Genomic DNA, 21,786 nt, shown 5'->3' on the forward strand with positions numbered 1-21,786 from the left:
CTAACCGATACCTTCCCTCCCTCTCCTCCCCCCCGAGTAGCGAGAGGGTACCTTCGATATCTAGCACCATGTTGAATTCGACCGGTATCGACCGTGCGGAACTTGAACGGTCGTCTAACGACGGTCCGAGTGAGCCGACCGCGAGAGAGGCCTTCGTCTACTGTGTAAATTCGGGGTCTGACTACAGTCGGCCGTATCTACTTGCTCGCCATCGCGCGCCGTCGCGCCGGCTTCTCAGTTTTCTGGCATTCTATTAAATCGCCCGCCCGTATTGTATTTCTCATTGAATATCGACGTAGACGGTGAAATCTAATTTAATTCTATCTATCGAGAAAATCACCCTGAGAAAATCAAATCGCTACGACTGCGTGGTACGGAAATACGACGAAACTACATACCATTTTCCTATCATTTTGACGCACTAACTGTTAAACTCGTTACAACGCAGATACATACGAATAATAAATCTGTCACGTACAAACAGCGAAACTATTTTATCATGTCCGCTTTAAATCTTTGCACGATGGATATTATACGCAACTGTCCAGCAGTCCGCATATATTATATGCCATTGACAGAAATATCGATCCAACCGTTGTTGTCACTTCTATGCTAATAAGACGTATACCAGTAATACGGATATTCATGTCAGGACCAGATTACGTAGAAGAGAGAGAAAACGTGTACATGCATATAACAAGTGCCGTATGTATGTATGTACAGAACATCTCTGTTCGATAACCAAAGCGTCAATGATGACGCATACAGAAAGGATTTCAATATCCGGGAAGGAAAACTCGTTAAATCGCCGATACTATTTTTGTACGTTTGCCGTGATAACTTCCGCGATGGAAACTTCTGGATTCTCTTTAAATAGGAAGACGAGCTGCGTGGCCGCCGTCGAATAAAGTGCCGTGAAATAAAGGAGTATCTCTCTCTCCCGGGTGATTCGGTAGGCGCGGCGCGAGTTTCAGTGGCTGCGGATGGAGAGTGGTTGTATCTAATTTAAATTCCCGACATAAAAAGCTTGCAGAACGCGAGTAGTGGTCGGGATAGCGTGGATCGCGGCCAAGCCACGTGCGGCTGCGAGATTCATTCCGCTTTACATGGCCGGTCTGTACCCATCCACTTCTCCGCATCTCCCCGAAATTCCCTCTCACGCTGTCTTCTCTCTCCCTCCCTCTCTTTCTCCGGCTCTCACTCTATCCACGTCTCTACCCTTGTATTCTCGCTCCCTTCCTCTCCGCTACCGAGATCTCATCTCCACGCAACCCATTCCGCGCCTCGAACCAAGGTATGACCGGCAGCCTAATGCTGCAAGGGGTTTCCCTTGGGAAACAGAATTATCCAGCAAAAGATATTCGGCGTCTTCGGAAAGAGATACTTAGCGAATGGCAAAAGAATGTTAAATTAACGGCTTGCCTCGGAATGATAAAAACAAAAGATTTTTTTTTACAACTGCATACATTTTTAATTGATCTTTATATCGATACGTTGAACGAGATTAATCGCATTCAAAGAAGAGTATCATTGAAATATCTTATATACTATTTTAATCTATGTACATTTAAAAATACTGTGAAACGCACACTTGGAATGATCATGTATGTCGTTGTATGTTGTATAAATTCGAATTTGATTTTTTTAAATAAAATATGTTAAATGAAGTAGTTAGAAGTTGTACTGTTGGCGTAGTACATTATGTGATACGTTCAGATTTATTATCTAGAAAGTAAAGATTTCTGCTTTTGATGTACACGAAAGATTCAGCTAGACCGAGATGGAAAGATAGAATCGAAAAACTACTTTCATTTAGAAATAGCAGGGATCTATATCCACAACTATTCAGGATCTAACAGAGAAAGAACGTCTAAAGGTTCTGGAGCAGAATCTTTTGGTCTGTGTGTCTTTTCGCTTCTAAAGCAGCCCCGATGTCGTCCTAACTCGAAGTTCCCCGCCCATTACGATAGCAAAAGAAACCTTTTCCCTTTCTTTTCTTACGATTTCCACCTACTTCAAAGGACATCCATTAAAGGAGGCTGACTATAATCTCTCCAGCACTGTTCTCAAAATCAAATCAGTAAACTTGTAGAATTTGTTGCACAAAAATTCTCAAATATATGTTCAAGAAAGTTTTAAATTTTAAAAATACAACGATAAATTGTTGATTAATACAAAATCTTAATACGTAATCTAAATATTAATTTTTGTTTGTTTGAGGACGAGTACGCGTAAATAATTAATAGAAAAATAACTATAAAAGTTCGGTATTATTTAGGGAGGCCAATATATGTATATATAGTTCTTGTACGTAGAAGCCGGCATATTTTATAACCACAAAAATTGTAAAAATATGCCATGTCACATTTTTTAATGCAGATGTATTCACGTCCTACCATTAACACGGAGTGCCTCGTGTAAGGTATCGTCTGAAGTTCCAGTCCCGAAAAATAAAAAGTGTCGAATACATGAATAGTACGTTACGTTGTACTCCTCCTGATATTCAAATTACCTCGACATAAATCTGACGTGGAACTTAGATAATTATCGCGTGACTTTTTCAGACGACGCCTCGCGCGTGATATCATGCATAATGCGTTTCATTTGCCAAAAACACGAAGCGCGTAATACGCCGACGCTGTTACACGTAAATGCTAGCGGGGAATCAGAATTCGGCTCGGTATTATGCACAATTGAGATATATCAGTTCGCATTGCGAACCTGTATTTTGCGCCGACGATCAACGCGATCGAAACGGGCGCTAACAATGACCGAAATGATGCCGCGCGCAAATCCTCTCTTCCTCTCTCTCTTGCGCCGAAATCACCGTACCATCGATTCTACGTTACCAGTATTTCCGATAATTCTCGATGCGCGCACGTGCGACGCATTTACACCACTCGTAAAGCCGAATTATGCCTGTCAAATATTAACACGATTCTAGCATCAGAGAGATCGCGATGCTGCGGGCTCTCCACTATCGCCCAAAGACCTACGATGTATTTGAGAGAGCAAATACGGACTCCCAGGATGATTTATCCTGATAGAAATTGCTACGCTTTTTGCTTCTGTTCTAATGGCTGCTTTATATCATCTGCTATTAGACCGACTAATCTTCAATATGTGATACCGTGCGCATATGAAAAATGTTCACACTGTAAATACGAAAAGACATTTTTAACATTTTCAGATATCAAATCAGAAACTTTTACTTCGCCACTAAATGATTAATGATAAGCATTTTTCCATTCGACTTAACCGGCTATCTTTATTAATTATAATCGACATTTCGATCGACCATTGATTCAATTACAATTATCACGACTTTTCGATCATGGGTTTTGAGCTTTCTCAATCGATGTATGTTGTGATGTTTTCAAATATCATAAATTTTTTTTTGCATTTAATGCAAATATCTCATACATGTCAATTCTGCGAGAAAAGCATGTATATAGATGCAAAGACGAGTGTGCTTTACTTGTCCATCGGAATGCCTCGGCAAGGTAATACACGTCAGGAACGGAAGCGCCTGAATTAGTTACAAATTCGGGCATAGTAAACGATCCAGCGCTTAGGGCGAGAGCCACGCGAGCTTTGGAAATTCTCGCCGCGGCGCGGGCGCGGCGCGGCGGCGGGTAGAACGGGGTGAGTGAGCGAGCGAGCGATGGCGATGGCGATGGCGCGGCGCGGTAGGTAGGTTTACCGCGATAAATCACACGGTGCACCGACAAAAGGGGCCCGACGAAAGGGTCGCCGCCATAAACGTATAAAGTAATTACGCGCCGTATCCGCGCGGTATAGCGCGGCGCCGACCGGCCATTCACGAGGATTCGCCTAAATTTCGCGCCCCGTGTGTCCCCGACCATACGAAGCGCGCACGACGAACAAGCCGAATGCGATTTTCATCCCCGCGAAACCAAAGCGCGCTCTCGTCTCACACCACCGCGACGGGAATTACGTTTCATCGCGTGCATTATCGAAACGTATATTCTATATAGAGCACCTGCTCGAAACCCCGGCTATCGCCCTCACCGTCGTAGATTTCATCGAGTTAAGCCCTCTTTCTCCGCTCTTTTTTTCTTCTGAAAGGAAATAAGAGAGACGGAAAGAAAAACAGATTTATCATATTCTATGATAATCTTTTTGAACAATAGACATACGGTACATGATACAAATAATTACTTTATACAATTGACGTTTACCTTTCATTTAACTTTTTAATACGAATAATTATTTTACGCAATTGCCATTTACTTTTCATTTTATTTTTCAGTGAATACAGTTCAACACATTCTAGGAAATAATTATTTTAATTTCTCGTTATATCTTGTTATTGCTTGTGATTGCTCGATTTAAACGATTTATTATTTTATTTATCTCGATCAATTTTATGCCCTTCCGTTCTTTTTCTGTCTTATTTCCGTAACTTCTCTTTCATACGAGTATAAGCAACGGTTCAAACATGTATTATGTCTGTCAAAACGCTCGCCATTGCCGGAAAAAGGCGCGGGCATTCCGCTCCGTTCTTTCCGGTCAAGAGGTGCCTGCTAACTTTCCCATGAAAGGAGCTTGAATTTATATACCTATAAATTTCTCGGTATACGGTTTGCTACACTGTAAGTTGGGAGTTAAGACACCGGGAGAGGCATCGTAACTGTTCCTGGTGAAATTAATAGTTTGTGATAAACAGAACTTATACGAATTATTGTTCATGTAGATAAACCCGTTGTCGAAGGCATTAATCTGCTTTCGCCGAAAAGAAAGAATACAATTTTATCAGCAACATTATTGTTGGCTTACCGAAACTCCTTGATTGTTTAATAGCTACAATCGAGAAAAATTACTTGTGTATACGGCGTTCTCTTATTAAGAAAGTTCTTCATTAGAAGAGCGTCGAACTGCTACAGTTCTTACGCTACTGTTCTTCCGCCGTTCGTTACGGGCGGAGATTGATGATCGCGAAGAAGCGTTTAAGCATAAAAAAGTCCCGCGGCTACGTCGAAAAGAGGAGGGCCTCCCTATCGCGGCCCGTTAAATCGAGCGAAAAAATAAGAATACCTACGAGCTCGACGGACGGGTGAGAGCGGGCCACCTCGCAAAACGATATATTATGTATACGGAATAAATGGAATAGAGAAGAGCCTCGAGCCGTGAGTCCTTCGAACCCAATAGAGTAAGCTAACGGCTTCTGCCATCGCACGTATTACCCGGCAGCGTGGTCAACGTGTGTGCACACGGCCTCCGTCGCTCTCGCCATCTCCGCGGCAGATAAGTTTTCGGACGGAAGACGTAGCGGGCCGGATAAATCCTCGAGACTTCCGGCGAAACTTCCTCGCGGGGCAAAGACGGGGAGCACCAGAGACGCATCGACGACCGCCCCGGAAGTCTGCACACGGCGCTTAACGCGAGGTAACGGTCCGCGAGAGCGGAGTGTTCCTAAATTTTTCCCGAGCGTTCTTTATCGCGTATTCCCTCTGAGATTCCCGTGTCGAACGTCTCGCTGTCTCGCGTATCGCCGGAAATGCGTTCACGACCACGACGACGACGTGATCGTTCCTATATCGAACTGCAAAAGCAGACAGAAATCACATAAACTCTTTGCCAATGACAATAATAAGCGACGTACAACGCAATGGGCAATGTTCGCCGCTACGAGTTATTCCGGTATGAAAATAACAACGATCCGCGGGCAAAAATGTTTTTATGCGAATTTTCCGCGAGAAACGAGTAATAGCGGAATAAAGCAAAATAATAGGATGTAAAATTGGATTTTTCCATGGAAAATAACGCGGCCAGATGAAATGAAATATTTTACAATTATACCGCGCGCGCTTGCGCGTATAAACGCAACGCCCCGTTGAAACGCGGTCGTTTTTTCCTCACAACTCTCCCGGCGAACCTGTAAAACGATCGGATCGTCGAACAATATTCGACGGCAGTTTTTATAACGATAATACGCTGCGAGAGCGAAACATTTCTGTACGCTATTGTCACAAACGCACCGCTTCACGATTGAAACAGCGCGCTCTCGACAAATCTGTGCTCCCTATGCCGATGTGTTTTTCCCGCATACCCTCGGGCTTTTTTTGCCCAACCATTTTGCACTCCGCGAAACAGAACAGAATTGCGATCGCTGTGCAACTTGGTGCTTGGACTGTACTGACGAAGTAACGGCTTGTGCTAAGTATCTCAGCATACACATCTCCACCCCTCCTCTCTCTCTCTCTTTCTCACTTCCTGTCGTTGCCCAAGCACCGAGAAGCCGTCCACCTCACCGTCCCACTCTAAAAGTCCGCGGGGTGAGCTGAAATCGCGCGCTAGGCGGCCGAATGTATTTCTCGGAGGGCTTAATGCTGGTGAAAGTGGAGACGCGGCACAATGGAGATACGAGGACACCGAGGAAGTACAGAACGAAGAAGAACTTGAGCGCGACCGTGTCTGCGTGCGAGAATACGGACGAGGAGACACACAAGCGAGGGAGACCGAACGAAAGGAGATTGAGAGGAGCAAGGAAGGAGGAACATTCATTGTATGCGAATACACTAACGCTCGACAGACACGTCAATTCGGTTCTATGTAGACGATACCGTCCGCAAAACGTTCGGGAAGAGGGAGGAGGGGGGAAGGAAGAGCACGGGATGGAAACTCGTTATCAGAAACGCTCTAAACTCTCGTGGTCCACTATCTTCGACTTGCGCGCGTCTCTTCCGAATATCGCACGGTGAAACTTCCGCTCCCTCCGCTTCTTGATTTATTAGATTTCACGACGGACCAGGGTGATAGAACGTAAACAAAAAGGGACGGTCGCAAGAAGAAAGGAAAAGGTAAGAGGAGGCGGCAGGAAGCCAAGAGAAGCGCACAGTGATCTCGGGGAGCTGTAGAATCTCTTGGCCCTCCTCTCTCTCTTTTCTTCAGCACTTGGCGATCTTTTTTCGTTCGATGCCTGCAAAGTTTTCCTGGCAGGTATCCTGCCCAGGGATCCTACCCGGACTCGCTCGCAACGGTCCGGTATCATACCTATACCGCTTCGTTCTGTCTTCTACAGGTCTTCTTTTACGTATAGGTCTTCTCTTGCTCCCGACGCCGTTCTCTTCTCTTCTCGCGGTTACATACCTACCACTGTTTGTGCCGCAGCGCTCCGCTACGACGGCGACGATGGCGACGACGGTAGCGGCGGCGACGGCAGCAGCAGCAGCAGCAGCAGCAGCAGCTGGTAGCGGAGCGTTTCGGAACTTTGAAACTCTAACGAAATCTCGGGCAAGGTGAATATTTTATGCGTAAATCAAATTCCGACGAGTATACGCGAGAGAGTGAGGATCCGTGGCACGGTGCGGCTAAATTCAATAGTAGCGCAACGCCTCGCAAGCTTTTCATGGCTGTACCATTCTTCCATATCTCCTGCTTCTTTTCTTTATAGGATGTGTCTGGTATTCCCTTTCCGTCTTCCTCCTTTTCTCCAGCCTTCTCGCCTTCTCTCTTTCTCGCGCTCATTCAATACCCCATACCAAAAGTCTAGTCCTTACCGGAGATATTCCATCGCGAGTATCTATCGACTATTGAATTTCTGTCGCGCGCGTTATCGAGCCTATTTGCATCGCTGAATTCAATACCGCGCAACCACTCAAAGCCCCGGTTGTTTCGAGGCATCGAAAGGCGCGTGCGGGCATTATTTTCAAGTATCAAGCATGACGACGTGCAATTATTACATGCTACAATGTGAGGATTGAAATTCTTGAGATTTAGGAGATCGTAGATCGCGGCGTGCGAGCCATAATAAAGAGATGTGACCTTATTCCGGTATAAAATATTTCTTCTTTCCCCAACGGGAGAAGATCCGGACTTCGTCAGCCCCGAGGGCGGGAAACTCCTCCGCCAAACGCCTACGCCATATAGCAATAAAACTCCGTCCCCCTTTTTCGCTCCGACTTCTCATACTGGGTTAAGGGGAAAACGCGGTTCCCTCTGCGACCGAGCAACCCCATGACCAGGTACTCGGTCAACGTAACGCCCGGCAGAACGATCAAATATTCAGCAGCACTCCTGCGTCGGACGCCTACGCTGCGGACGCCGCCTTTATTTATTTGTTTGCGACGAGTCGCTTCCACCAGCGCGGACGGGACACCAAGCATCTACACGTGTAGATACGCGCGACAGAACAGCGAAGAGGTGCGGGGAAGGAGGGAAATATTTTTTTCTTATCCGGGAACGCCGCCAACAACCTTTCACCCAGATACGATTCTGACCCAAAAAGTCACGCATTAAATTAATAAATTACAAGAGCTCTCTCTCTCTCTCTCCTATCTGTCTCTCTTGCTTATTCTCTTGGCTTTTGGCCGAATAGCATGGCTCTCGTAATCCCAGTATTTGCCTCGTGTGCCGATCTCACGCATGCTTCACACTTGAACGTCTCTGATGTCTCAGACAATTTACATCGAAGGAATCACTCCAGAATCTTTCGTCTCATTGGCGGTGCTCCGTATATTTTGTCATTCTTGAAAACTGTGTCCCGATCCTCCAGAAAAATACATATGTATATACAATCTTACATAAAACGTCTCTAGTTTTTTATTCCAAATTACAAATAACAATTTTTAATTATGTTTTTTATAGGTGAAATATTGGCACAACAATGAATTTTAATATTTAAACAGTCCGGTTCCGTCGCGTTACGAAATAGTTGAAACTTGAGAGATACTTCACTGCTTTCAACTTTTAACTTTTTAACGAAGTTAAAAAAAGATTGAACGAAACGCCCGTCACTTTTTAATGAGCTACATGCAAAGGAAATAATAATTATGCTTAAACAGAACGGCGCGGCGGAGAATAACATTTCGTTTGCCGCATGCATACCCGCACATTTCGTTGCATATCCCGTCAGCTGGGCCGCGGCCGGGACTGCGGTATTCATGTACACGGGGCTGAAAACGCCGAATGAAAATTAGATATCTCGAGACCGGCGCGGCGCGGCTGTGGGCTGTACGCGAAACCGTGCTGGAAGCGCGCTAAAATATCACAATAGCGCGGCAGGTGCATTTACTGACTCTCACCGGTGCTTTGACGACAGTCGCCAGATAGCTCTTTCATCCGGTAATTAGCCAGAGAGCTCGAGGAGTTATCACCTGGCGCGATCGTGGTTATATATGCCCGGAGTGGCCCGTCTACCTGCCTGCCGTTCCGAGTGCGCGAAATGAAGCGGGGTCGAGGGGGGGGGAAAAGGTGCTCACCCTCCCTGGTAGTCGGCGACCTCAGTCCTTAATTAATTAACACCGCGTCGAATAATAATTATCGAAATGAAAGATGATATCGGCGGGGCTTATTTATTGGTATACGATGATATCGAGGTAACATATAATCCGACACGCCGCGCCGCCTAGTTGTAGCTCCGAGCCACGATATGGCAGCTATGAGTTGCCGCTAACGTTGTATACGGGCTGTACTTATCGTCGCGATAGCGATATCCGAACGCTACTCCAATAATTGATACGTAAATTAATTTGTCCGAACGGTCTCATATTTATAGCTCTTATTTAATTACGGCCTGTTCGACGCCCCGCAAGAATCTCGTAAAGGCGCGAGATGTTTGCACCACGAAGGTGATCTCTCAAGACGATTGTTCGCATTACCGAAAATCAATCGTTGACTTTTATCTATTTCGACTCGCTTTTTCGTTCTCTGTTACGTTTTGTTTTATTTTATTCATTCTCTATCATTTTCGCAGACACACAGACGCGAACGCTTTATTATTTTATTCAAATTTCTCTCACAGTAGTAGCTCGAAGGGCGTCCAAGACAAATTACATTCTGCGAAGATTCAATCTAGTCACGGGGATGTTCAAGTTGAGGGAGATCGCGCGGACGCGTTCGTAACGCACAGAGAGAAATAAAAAACGACGAGAGCGATTTGACGCTCGTGTGCGCGGCTAGGTAGATAAAAAGGAAGGAAACGGAAAGCGCGGCGTTGGAAAGCGATTTCGGATGAAGGGCAGGTCGATTCCGGACTCGTTAGGCCGGCACAAACCACAAGCACCGAGGGTATGTTCTACCAAATACGCGCGGACGAAATGGGATGTTCCCTTCTCCCTTTGCACGTGAATTTCCTCGATATTAAAGCCCCGAGCAATGGGACTGTGCGACGATTGGTAGCGCGCGGCGATCTGCTTGGTGCCTGGACTTCCGATAATTATGTGCCAATTAAATTTAACGACTGTCCATTATTCCGGTCTGCGAATCCCCGCCTTTACCTCCCTCCCCCTCCCTCTCCCCCACCCTGCCTCTTGATGCCGATTCTATCACCCTTCCTTCGGCGATGTAGCCGCCGCCGCCGCCGGCCGTCGAATCGGCAACAACCATCATTCGGATCGCAATCCAATTACTTTTTAATATTATCGGGATGCGCCTGAAATCGAGCTGCCTTTGCGGAACGTCGCGCGACCACATTGTAAAACTACGAGAAACCTCCCGCTGGCAAATAAATGCTTCCGGACTAACTGCGTCCCTTTCTCACATACGTCGTTGTTAGGAGCCATTTGCTCACCACGGCTCGCCATCGCTATCAAATAGAATAAAGTGCCGGCGACCAGTTCCGAGGGAAATGGGAAGTTTGGAACGTAATTTGCTACGATCGATCGCATAACTCGAAGAAAATGGGAAGAAAGTATAATAAATATTTTTGTCGTATCGCGCACACTTTCTCGTGTTTTTTTTCTAAATTTTTAGTCGAACGAGAAACGTTAGATTATATTTTATTGTTTTTACTAAATTGTAATTATTGAAACGTACGTTATTCTTTGTGTTATCAAGATCGCACATCATATCGCGTAGGGAGGAAGAAAAAAACGTGAGTATCTAGCGTTCACGTTAAAGCATCCAATTTCATGCTGTCTACTCGTGTAATTGTTTTAAAAAGTATGTCTCTCTTTCTTGCCCCTTCTCGGTTCGTCCTCGTTAAGAATTCAAGCGTTTCAACCGCAGATTAACCCACCATCGGACCAGTGTTTGCTACCGTTTTCCAAGCTCATTAAAAGAATGGACCAAACGTGTAGCGAGCTTTCAGCTTAATTATCATTACAGATGTAAAACATATTTAGAGAACAATATTTACACGCATATAATTATCGGCTCATTTGCGTGCAATAGTGTTTACATGTCAGCGTGCCGATTTGTTTATTCCACGAGGTGCTTCTATTACATTAAAATTGCCATTTAAACGAATGGATAGACAGAGAAGATAACTTGTTATTGAAATATGTATTGAGGCGTAAAGAGTAAAATAAAACTTCGCAACGGTGCTCAAGGCCTTCAATATTCAGAAACACGTTCGATAGAGATAAAGAAAATGTGAAACGTGCATGCCAGAAGAAAAATACAATAGCACGTACTATTCTCTAATCAAATGTCGGTCATTCCTAAGCTGCGCGCTGGCTGAGCGGAAAATGGTTTTTCAGAAAAATTTCTCACGCGCATATGGCATAGAAATCTTGTTCGGTCTAATGTATATATGTATATCAGGCCGAAGAAGATTTATATATATATATATTATATAAATGTATATCCTTCAAATCAATTTAAATTTCGCCATAAAGCGAAATAGTGGTCGATTTATTTTTCGTCTGCCAATTTGAAAAGCATTTTATTCACAATTCTCTTGTGCGCTTTCAAAATTCATGAACGATATCATGATATTGAAAATTTAAATGCATTATATGTCATGCAGATTTATGACAGTTTCCTGTAAATAATAACAGCATGCTTATTGAAAAAGTGAATATTTAGAAATCTTACCATTTTCGTCTATATATCAATAAATTCGAAAGCCGCCAGTCTGCAGAGAAGATGGCGGCAGGCAAGTTTGATATCGTAACTTCTAACATCAAGTTTAGGGATTCGTGTTGTGTGGAAATGGGGGTAGGGTGCTCGTCGTCGGGAATACAGCGAATACAAGGAATAGTCGGTAGGGGGTGAGCACCAACACAGAATGACCACTAAACACCTAACAACCAACAATAGCAGTCAACATTGAACATCGATAAACCAACGAAACTTAACCAACCACAAGTCACATTGTAACGGAATTCAGCGAACAGTGAAGACATAATCCACCAATACATATATGTGTGTGTGTGTGTGTGTGTTTGTGTGACGAATGAATAGATGTATATGTAAAATATAAAACGTATACATAATGTAAAAATGACGCGTGAATACGTACGTGCACACGAGGGATGCCTCTGTCACAGTAGTGCGACGTTAAATTTCGTCGAAATAATTTAGTACTACGAGAATTTGCGGAATACTGCGTGTACGCCCCCATCGAATCTGACCTGATTGCCAATTATATAGACAGAGCACTCTCGGGTCCACGTTCGCCCAATGGGCGAAGGCAGATCTTGAGCCTCGCAGAGCTCTTTCTCTCTTTCTCTCCCATCAAAACATCAACGAGAAATACTAATTGTGTGGCACGATAACGTAAAAAAGTGAGATACACGTGTGTGTTAAAACTTAATGACATATCTTCAGAGACACCGAGTAGGGGTATAGTGACGTACCACATCGAGTACATTGAGAACGTGGTTCGCGCGGACGACACTAGTAGTAGTAGTTGTTGTTACATTGTGTGTTGTGGTCGTGGCAAGAAGAAGAAGAGGTGGAGGAGGTGTGCGGCGCCCCCGGCCAGCCGGTCGCCCGTCACACCCTGAAACAGAATAATATTGTCACTCCCCTGCGAAGAAATACCATCCCTACCGACTATCTCCTCTGTAAGCGTTGTTTAACATAATTCACTCGTTAACGACATATCACGATATCTCGCAATTACATATAGTATCATATTTGTAGGTAATTAATATGATATCATCACGATATTTCATTCATATCATTCCAAGCCTTAAAATATTTCTGACATAAGTTTCTGTATACTGCCATCAAATTTAAGAAATTATATCTCTAGAAAATCTGTGTTCAACAAAAAAAAAAGAAAATACAAGTTTCTATAGAATCGAAATGTCAATTTCGAAAATCAGTGCTAAATATGTAGGTATATAGATCCAACTTCGACATTTATAGAACGATCGAAATACATCAGACAAAGTTAGCGTCTAGTTCGGAATTGAATTCTACTGTTGACGCGCGACTTCACGTATGAGAGTCTGACCTGGCAGTGTCGATTTCGTTTGTTACGACTAGCGACTCGGTTTTATCGGTGGATACTTGGGTTCACACAGAGTAGCGGCGCGAAATCTCGCTATGTGGAGGATCGAAGCCGAAAAAAGGGACGAAGCTTTATATCGAGGAAAAGGGGATTTCGGATTTGCTGGACCGTGTCCACCCCCCCATTGCATCGTTTACGTCTAACACGAGCAAGTAGACGAGCACGCGCGCGCGCGCCCGCTCGTCCATACACGTGAGGGAAAGGCAGAAAGTTGGCGGAATGAGAGGAAGAGAGAAAGAGTGATGACGGTCAGTAGAGGGGAGGCTTAGAAACGGGAGCAGCGACCGGGATTTTAACGTCGAGCACACTCGTTTCGAGTCGATAGGTCCACTTCGGCTGGCTTGGGAAGCAGTCGACATGGTCCAACAACTTCCTCTCCGGCTCCTACCCTCGCCCCGCGCCCTTCCATCGCGCGCGCGCGCGCGCGCTCTTTTCGTCCATCTAGCCGTCATCTTCGTAGCAGGAAACAGGGCGTGAGCGGATGGAAGTTTTCATACGTAGGGCGCTCACGCAACTGATAAAAACAACCGATTCCCGACCCCGACTCTTGTTAGGAAACAACTACCGAGTTTCTTCAGCTAACTTGCTGAAGAGTGGTCTCGCTTGTCATGAAGTGATATTAACGATTTTTGCGCGATGGTCTGGATGGCGAAGCACGCCGTCAAGGAAGCTGTCGTATTTTCGCTACGTAAATTGTGGAATTATAATAACATGGCGTTCTCAATCGAGCGTAAAACACGAGCAACGACGGCGCTGAATAAATTATGTATGACGTAAGAGACTCGTTCGTGAGATCTGCAGCACGTGTCTCATCGCGGTAAGACGGATATGTATAAGGTTTATTTAACTCTAAAAGTAGCTCCGCTCCGCGACGGCGTAGATTCCAACAGGCTCTGATAGCCAAGATATCACGATTGCCTCCGAGTATTTAAGCAAAGACCATAAAAATCCTTGTTCCATCGCGAGGGAATTAAATATTGTCGTAACGTGCTTCAGCATGAGTTGAGCGATAATAATCGTCCGTATAATAAAGTAAATTTATTTCCAATGAAGAAAAAACAAAATAAAAATAATTATAGCACTAGACGTAAGACGTGTACTTACAACAAGTATATAGTAATTATTGTATTCAGTCTTTTAGTACGTTAAAACAATCGAGAGAAGATTTCCTTTTCTGTATTGCAAGCACGTATGCGATATTATTAAAAATCATTGTTTCTGTTTGCCTCCTGAAATTTGTACGGAAATAAATAGGGTGCCTGCTGGAGTAGAGAGTTGTATTACTTTCGAGGGACGCGAAAAATGGGCTCGCGCACACGCACACAGCGGTGGTGAATATATGGATATGAATAGGCGGAAATATTACGTAGCGCAAGAGAGGGTAATATGCGAAAGAAGGAGACGAGGACGACGAGAGGAACGCGGGTTAGTGAGTGAGAGACAACGTTAGCAAGTTTACTTTGTATGCCACGCAGTGAGAAAGTTCCATCCAGCTGTTAGTCGCGTCTTCCTTAGTTTTCCTCTCGATGAAAACTCACTCGTGAGTTTAAGCTTCCATCTTCCCATGTACGCGCAAGCGAGTGAAGAGCAAATAACCAAATGTGGTTCTTTACCTCCCATGTAAGGACAAAGTAAGAATCTAATCACGCCGTAATTATGAAGCAAAGAAATAAATGTAGATCTGGCTTATAGAAATTACTTCAGTATCAAAATGCACGAGCGATTTTTAAACGCTTTTATTCTGAAAAGAACTTTGCGATAAGAACGCGATTCACGTGAAAAATAGGATATCGACGAATAGGCCAACAGAAGGGACAAAGCTTGACTGAAAGCACGAATATCCGAGAGCATTCTGAACTGATTTCTATTTTGTCACTCGGCCAATCGGTCGGCTCGGTATCGCTAGAAATAAATAACACCGAATACATCATCCTCTGGATTGCCGTCATACTAGCCGCTTGTTCTCGTCGCAAATAGAACCCCCGGGAATTACGCCGCGGAGATCGGCGGCCTGGGATGGGTAGACGCGGTAATACTGGTTATCATCGCGCTGATTGCACCTCCCTCTCCCGCGCCTGCACTCGCTACATTCATCGGAGCTATCCTTCCATTGGTACCTGCACCTGACCCAGTACATTTCCACCCGAGCTATTCATTACGATCTACAACGATCGTTCCTTTCACGATACATCGATGTACGAAAATTGGCAAGTGGCACGGTAGGGATTATGCATTCATACTTTGCAGACACGTCATGAATCCTTCTACTCGGAAAGGGCCTCGAAAGCCGTGTGCCGTACCGAGATTACGGCGCTTTGGCAGTGAATGTACAAGTGATACGCGCTCGATGACCCGGCAATTTTCACGGGAGAAAGGAAGTTTTACAACAAAGATCTGGCGCGTAATTTAACCGAATGGGCCGTTTTACAAATTAACTCTTCCGAACTTCTGGCTGGTCGTTACACTTTCCGTTGTAAGCGGCGCAAATTATTTTAATTGCACGCGCGAGGTCTATATTTTCTTCTCTCCGAGTGAGATAAAAGCCGCGGCTGGAGTCGTGAAGGTAACTCGCGAAAGACCGAGACGAGATCGTCTAGACCGAAAGTTATTCGGTGGCCGGCCCGGTAAAGACGACAATGACTAGTTCTCGCCGCGTGATATTCAACGGGGCGTGAGATCAGTCGCGTATCGCGCCTCGTGAACGCCTAAGAGACCAAAGTGAAATGTCAGGCACATCTACAGACACGCGTGTGCACTCGCGGCAAAGGTAACGAATGGCAGAAGGCAAAGCAGGCACACCTTCAAAACGCGGCCTCTCTCCTCCGGCCTCTCTCTCTCTCTCTTTCTCTCTCTCTCTCTCTCTCTCTCTCTCTCTTTCTCTCTTTCTCTCTCTCTGTACGGCACCGTGCACACGTACGTGTTTACGTTGCGAACGCGCTACGTCAGGCGGAACTAACGGTAACGAACGGTTGCGAACGTAAGAGACCGGTTCCTGTAGTAAACGACATTTCGACCGAGCGTTGCATAGCGGTGCGTGCGGTAAGAGGAAGCAAACCATTTGCGAGATTCCGAAGGAGAGAGTGAGTAGAGCTCGTAGCGCTGAAGGCAAATAGGCAGATAGATAGACGGATGAGTTGATTTATACGTGGAACACGTTCTCCGCATGACGAAGCCTCGCAACGTAAAAGTATCAAAGAGAAAGAAATAATTTCAATGCACACGTTTCTTAAACCGTCGAAACAATTGCGATACGAATGATAATTAAAATGGAAATTGCGTTTCAAGAATTGTGTTAATAATTGTACGAACAACTCCAGTATACGGTTGACGTGACACACGTGGAATACGAATGTGAATTCGGGGAAAAAGAGAAGGGAAAAACGGGGGATTTACGCGAAAGCGAAAAGTTTCCCAATATTTCGCGAGAAATGCTCACGCGCAAGAGCGGTAGATAATCTCGACGATCATCTCGGCGCGACAGCTCGAAAGTTCCGGCCGTTTCGGGAGAACGTAGCGGCGTACTCTGCTGGTTTATAGCAGCCCTGCGGTCGTCGGGTTCCGAGTGGTCAGAGGACGGTTCTCGCCAGTGTAGCGGCGTTATCCATTTGCATCGTAACTAGTCGCGGCAGCAGCAGAAACGGGAACGGTAACGACGGCCGCTGTTGACGGTGTTATGTTGTTGTTGCTGCTGCTGTTGCTGCGACCGCCCAGACGCCACCGCCGCGTTGACCGAGTCCAAAACCGGCGACTGCATCTGCATCGTGCCGAAGGGGAAGAGAACGGGGGAGAGCGAGCTAGTAAATTACACGTTGACTAGGGTTGACAACCGCAATGCGTGGCACACACGGCCGTGTGCGCGCATGGACGTCTCCTGCGCGAGACGCTCGGTGTGTTTATGCGGCCGGTGAGCCCGAGCCACTGTCAGGACGGCCTACGGCCGCGCGCTCTCTCTCTCCTGTGAATTATAGACGAGCCGGACTTAATAAAGACGCGGTGGATGCCCGAAATTCTCGCCCGGCGTTCCATCGGTCGGGCCGGGAACGCCGCGGTTCCGCCGAATTGCGAACCGACGCGATGCTGCCGCTGCGTGACGTACCGCGTCGCCGACGCACTCGTTCACGTTACGCTCCGTGCACAGCTCGTTCCGGACTGCTCAACGAAACCCCGAAGAATATATTGTACTTTCTTTTATGGAGTAACAGAATTATTTAAAACTGTCAGGAAATTCTTGTCAGAAATAAATTCGAGAAAGAACCCAAGTTTCAGAATATTTAACGATCACAATAAATTCTGCTACCAATGATGATATAATAATGTAATACATAAGAACTGTGATTTCTTGCGAAGTCAAAATACTGCGGATTATGTTGATTTATCATCGTTTCTCTTTGGAAGCGGAGATATTGCGTAAACGCGTGTCTCGCGGATATCGTTTTGGCAGTAATAAAAAAAGGATGACAGCCAGAGTACACGCGCCTGTTTTTTCTTCAGGAGAATAGACGTGTTCCACAGTGTATGTCATCGACGGCGAGCACTAGAGCGCCGTTCAGGCCCGTATATGCGCGAGTATCAGTGCCAAACCGGTAGTTATGTATATCAAAGGCTGTAAAACCGATGCAAATTTATTTCAAAATTCCAAGCTATTCTCGTAAAGTCGTTTTAAAACTATCCTCGTAAAACGATTTGAGACATCCCTCCTCCCGCGTCGCGGATACACCGAGCCCACGGTGAGACTTTACCGCGGCGTACTACCGTTCCTTAAGTAATTCCACATCCTGCCCTTAAGGTAACGATCACGATCGTGGGAGCGTGCTCTCGACTGCGCCGCGGAAAATGTGCTTTATCGTACGAACGCTTCGCCCGGCATACACAACATTATTTTACCATAACCGATTAGTATTCATACGTGGTATAAAGATAAACACGGGTCGATATGTTCGAGATGAGAAAGACACGTACTTTCGCACGAACGAAGCTCAAGAGTACAATATCTCACGTTCATCTTACGAACGATTAACGATTTTTCACGATACTTCCATTATGTTACGTACTGACGTAATCGCTGCAAAAAAAATCGATTTGACCTGGTAATAATAATCGCAGGGTTGGCCAAAGCTATTCCGGAAAAGAAAAGAGTGTGCTTTTGCTCAACGAGTTGAGATAGGCCGAACAAGTATGCCGGAGGGGAACGAAAATTTAAGGGCAGCCGTATATTATCGCGACGAAGGGGTTGTCTGAGGTTAACTGCCAGAGCTTCGTAAGAGGGAGGATCGGGTGGTGTCGTGGGGGGAGGGGGGGGGTACCGGGAGGGTGCGCCATGAATATGCCGCCATTAGTCACACGCCGAACCGCGGTGTAGAAAGAGAAGTAGGTGACACGAATTTCTCGGAATTGCGCGCGCCCTATTGGTATCCCGGGGGGTAGTAACGCGAACAATTCCCCGTGAATGCGCATTTATTCCGGATCCGGCACCAGCCAGTGGAATCGGCGACGGCACAACCTAAAAGCTCGGTAAAACTTCGTCGACAAGAAATTCGTCGCGTCGTTTCCCATTTCCTCCACCTCCTCCGCTATGGAACTCGTCGACGGTACCCCCGTTACTGACGGCGTCAAGCCACCCTGTCGAAACATTCGGGGCTCGCGGCGGCGCTCGTGTCACCGACAGACCTCATCGTTACATCTCAAAAGGCAGCAATGAAACGGTTAACTAAATTGCTACACGCTCCGGCTGTCATTCGCAGGACCTCGCTGCCACTCCGTCCTTCTATTCGACCGTGCGCGGATATGCGAACGATACGTCGCTTTTAGTTACAAATCCATCTCATCTGGACGCGATGTGGAAGGAAGAGAGCGAATTTTACAAAGACGCGCCATTATGCGCAAGTTTATTTGGAAAAATAATCATTAACGATTTCGCTCGTTATTTCGTTCGTCACAATTTTATGGTAGTATAACATAAAATATACAGGAACACTATAAAGACATTTTAAATGAGGTAATGAAAGGCAGAAGGTGTGTCTTGGTAAATTATATTTGGTGCCAAAAGACGATGTCTGGGGTTTCCGTTCTCACGCCGGACGGCTCGCAATTTGTACCCCGGATGATGTCGTCGACCGTCCCTCTAATTATTCGAAAGTTTGTCTCCGTCGGCTTGAGGCTCATGTTTATCGTCTTCTGAAGCCTGTTGGTATTGAACCACAATTCTTCCTCGCCGGCCTTATTCGTGATCACCTTAATGCCGCTCACGTACTGCAGAGTCTCCTCGTCTTGTGCTATTATCACGACGTTCTCCGGAGTAAATGGTTTCCCGATGTCCCAACAGGCAATGGCAGTTAATTGGACCAATTGGAAAAATATTACGCCTCTTCGAGAGGTTGCCTGCACGCCCGCTTGGCTCGCGCGCTTGTAATTTGATTGAAATATTACTGGTTCCCCGTACTCGCTTTGCATCAGCGATAATGTATCCGTGTATTTCTGATAGTAGCTCGCGAGCGAGTTAAAATACAGATATCTGAAAGTGGTAAGCATGTGACAAATGGCAAACGACTTTTCCTCAATTAGCATCATATTTTGTAGCAAAAGCTTCGATCGTATTTATACTACGAGAATTTTCTAAATCCTTCTCGACGATGTAAAAATAGAATAGCCAGATAAATAGCCAGAAATAGAATAGCAAGCTAAATAAAGAAAACATTTAAGCAGCCACATTGTTTTATATATCTTATTATGCTGAGTAAAGACAACATTTTCGCATTCAACTTGTTGAGCTTTTATAAGTAGTTTCAATAAACGACCGGATCTCAATTTCGATTGAAACTCATGTAACGTAGTGTTTTTCGGTTTACAAATTGACTGTATCCAAAATGATAGTAATTAGCGTCGGTACCTGTGATTAAAGTATCCCAACGGCGACAGTGACATACCGAGCGTACCGTCAGTTAGATCAAACGATTCGCCGGCGATCGTAATATTCATAGCATCCTCATCCGGGCCAAAAGCGTTACCACGGGTGTTGTTTACTCGCCAGGAATGGTCGCGATATAAGTCATAAATCACCAGTCCATTTTGATCCACGTCCGCCACGTAGAGATAAGTATCGAGACACGTTTTTCCGACGTCGACGATTGGCGTAACTAATGCTGCCTTCCCGTACAGCACTTGATCATCCGGTACCACGTATTTATGGATCAGCTGATCCGTGGCGAGATCAAAGATCAATATTTTCGTGGGGCAAACCGCTCGCATCATTACTCTGCCAGTATCGACCACCCATAAACGATTGCACTCGTCGATCTAAAGATTACATGCCAATCCATCAATCCTACCTATTGTTACAATATTTAACATCAAATTGATAGCGAAAAAATTTTGAACGAACGCAATGACGTATATTCGCGTAAGTTTCACGCATTCAAAAATTTTTTTTACTACAATTTGAATTCAATCTTAGTATCAGTTGTGAAATTACCGCTATCCTGTAGACAGATACGATGCTCTGGCAACTGAACGATATGTGCCAGGACCAATTGGGATACGGTACGAGTAAATGACCACCGGGACCATGCGCTTTAGTCACCAAAGACAAACTAATTGGTACACCGTTCAACCACTGCGGACTCGTGACGAATATGCGGCCCTGTCTGTCGATATCCACGTCTTGCGTGAAGGCATTGCCCAGCGTATAGTTTTTTCCCGTCAGAGGTATATTTGGCCAAACCCAATCGAGATATTTCCACTGGTAAGCCACTTCGAGGTGCGACGGCCGGGACGGGCGTACAAACCCGAAGAGCAGGACGAGCACCCAAATCAATTCCATGATGCGTACGGTCGAAAGCCCATCGACGACCTAGGTCACGACACTGATCGACTGACCGTTAATTCGTTTCGACGCGTTTTTAGCTTTATCGGGGAACCTTTCGAGCTTCAGGGTCTCGACCGTGTCCGCGATCGGGAGACCACTGCATCACGAAACGGAACATGGTTATTCCGCGTAGTGGCATAGATCGTTTCTTTCGACAGCGACTGACAGACCCCACCCTCGTCTACGTCACGATCCCCCCATACCGTGCCGATTTCGCTATTTATGGTGGCGGAAAGTGTGGTTCACCTTGAACTGAATATACTCCAGGTCTACTATGTAACACGACTCGTTGAATAATCAGGAAGCGAGAAGAACCTCGAGCAAAGCTTCCTACTGTAACGTCTGTAACTATATAGGTAACGCATAGCATCTCCTTCAGAAAACGAGATTAACCTTCTTTTACATGAATAATTTTATACAACCGATAAAGACATGCTCTGTCTCATATTTGAGAATGTTAAATTTCCTGATTTGAAAAATCTAGATTTTTTTATTCTTAATCTTTGAATATGCTATGTCACGAATAATTATAATTATATAATTCAGTGAAAAAATTATGCAAGATTATATTTACGCGAACGATGATACGCAATTTAGAAAATATATATTGCGATAATATGATCGGTATTTGAAGTTCGTTTGAAAAAGTGTGGAAATTTGTGGTTGCGGCAATGAAACTAAAGAGACGTAAGCATAAAAATTTTTGAAATTTTTTGTA

At 45.2% G+C, this 21,786-nt stretch overlaps 2 protein-coding genes across 12 annotated transcripts in view; both read right to left on the reverse strand.

Moving 5' to 3' along the window:
• LOC112467901 (CUGBP Elav-like family member 4) overlaps positions 1-21,786 on the reverse strand; it is a 546,980-nt gene that overhangs the window by 393,099 nt on the left and 132,095 nt on the right. For 2 of the 11 annotated variants that reach the window (XM_025036802.1, XM_025036809.1), the window contains exon 3: positions 12,546-12,691. The exons of 8 other annotated variants lie outside the window; for them this stretch is intronic. The gene's annotated coding sequence lies outside the window, so the exon portion shown is untranslated. The remainder of the gene's footprint in view (positions 1-12,545; positions 12,692-21,786) is intronic. One more of the 11 variants, XM_025036803.1, reaches the window with a different exon arrangement.
• On the reverse strand, positions 19,091-21,176 carry LOC112467900 (major royal jelly protein 1-like). The gene is made up of 3 exons (XM_025036793.1): positions 20,676-21,176; positions 20,094-20,500; positions 19,091-19,718 (listed from the first exon to the last, which is right to left on the reverse strand). The coding sequence occupies exons 1-3, from the start codon at positions 21,021-21,023 to the stop codon at positions 19,235-19,237; spliced, it is 1,239 nt and encodes a 412-aa protein (XP_024892561.1). The 5' UTR covers positions 21,024-21,176; the 3' UTR covers positions 19,091-19,234.

The sequence above is a fragment of the Temnothorax curvispinosus genome, unplaced genomic scaffold, assembly GCF_003070985.1.
Source record: "Temnothorax curvispinosus isolate PA1 unplaced genomic scaffold, ASM307098v1 QBEX01017878.1, whole genome shotgun sequence".
NCBI classification, from domain to species: Eukaryota; Metazoa; Arthropoda; class Insecta; order Hymenoptera; family Formicidae; genus Temnothorax; species Temnothorax curvispinosus.

What these genes read in the sequence shown, in the direction of transcription:
- LOC112467900 (XM_025036793.1), bottom strand. Translation starts at nt 21,023, where the DNA reads ATGGAATTGATTTGGGTGCTCGTCCTGCTCTTCGGGTTTGTACGCCCG. An exon ending in TATCTGTCTACAGGATAGCG is followed by an intron (nt 20,501 to 20,675) that starts GTAATTTCACAA and finishes TGTAATCTTTAG; the next exon opens with ATCGACGAGTGCAATCGTTT. An exon ending in TTGGGATACTTTAATCACAG is followed by an intron (nt 19,719 to 20,093) that starts GTACCGACGCTA and finishes TACCACTTTCAG; the next exon opens with ATATCTGTATTTTAACTCGC.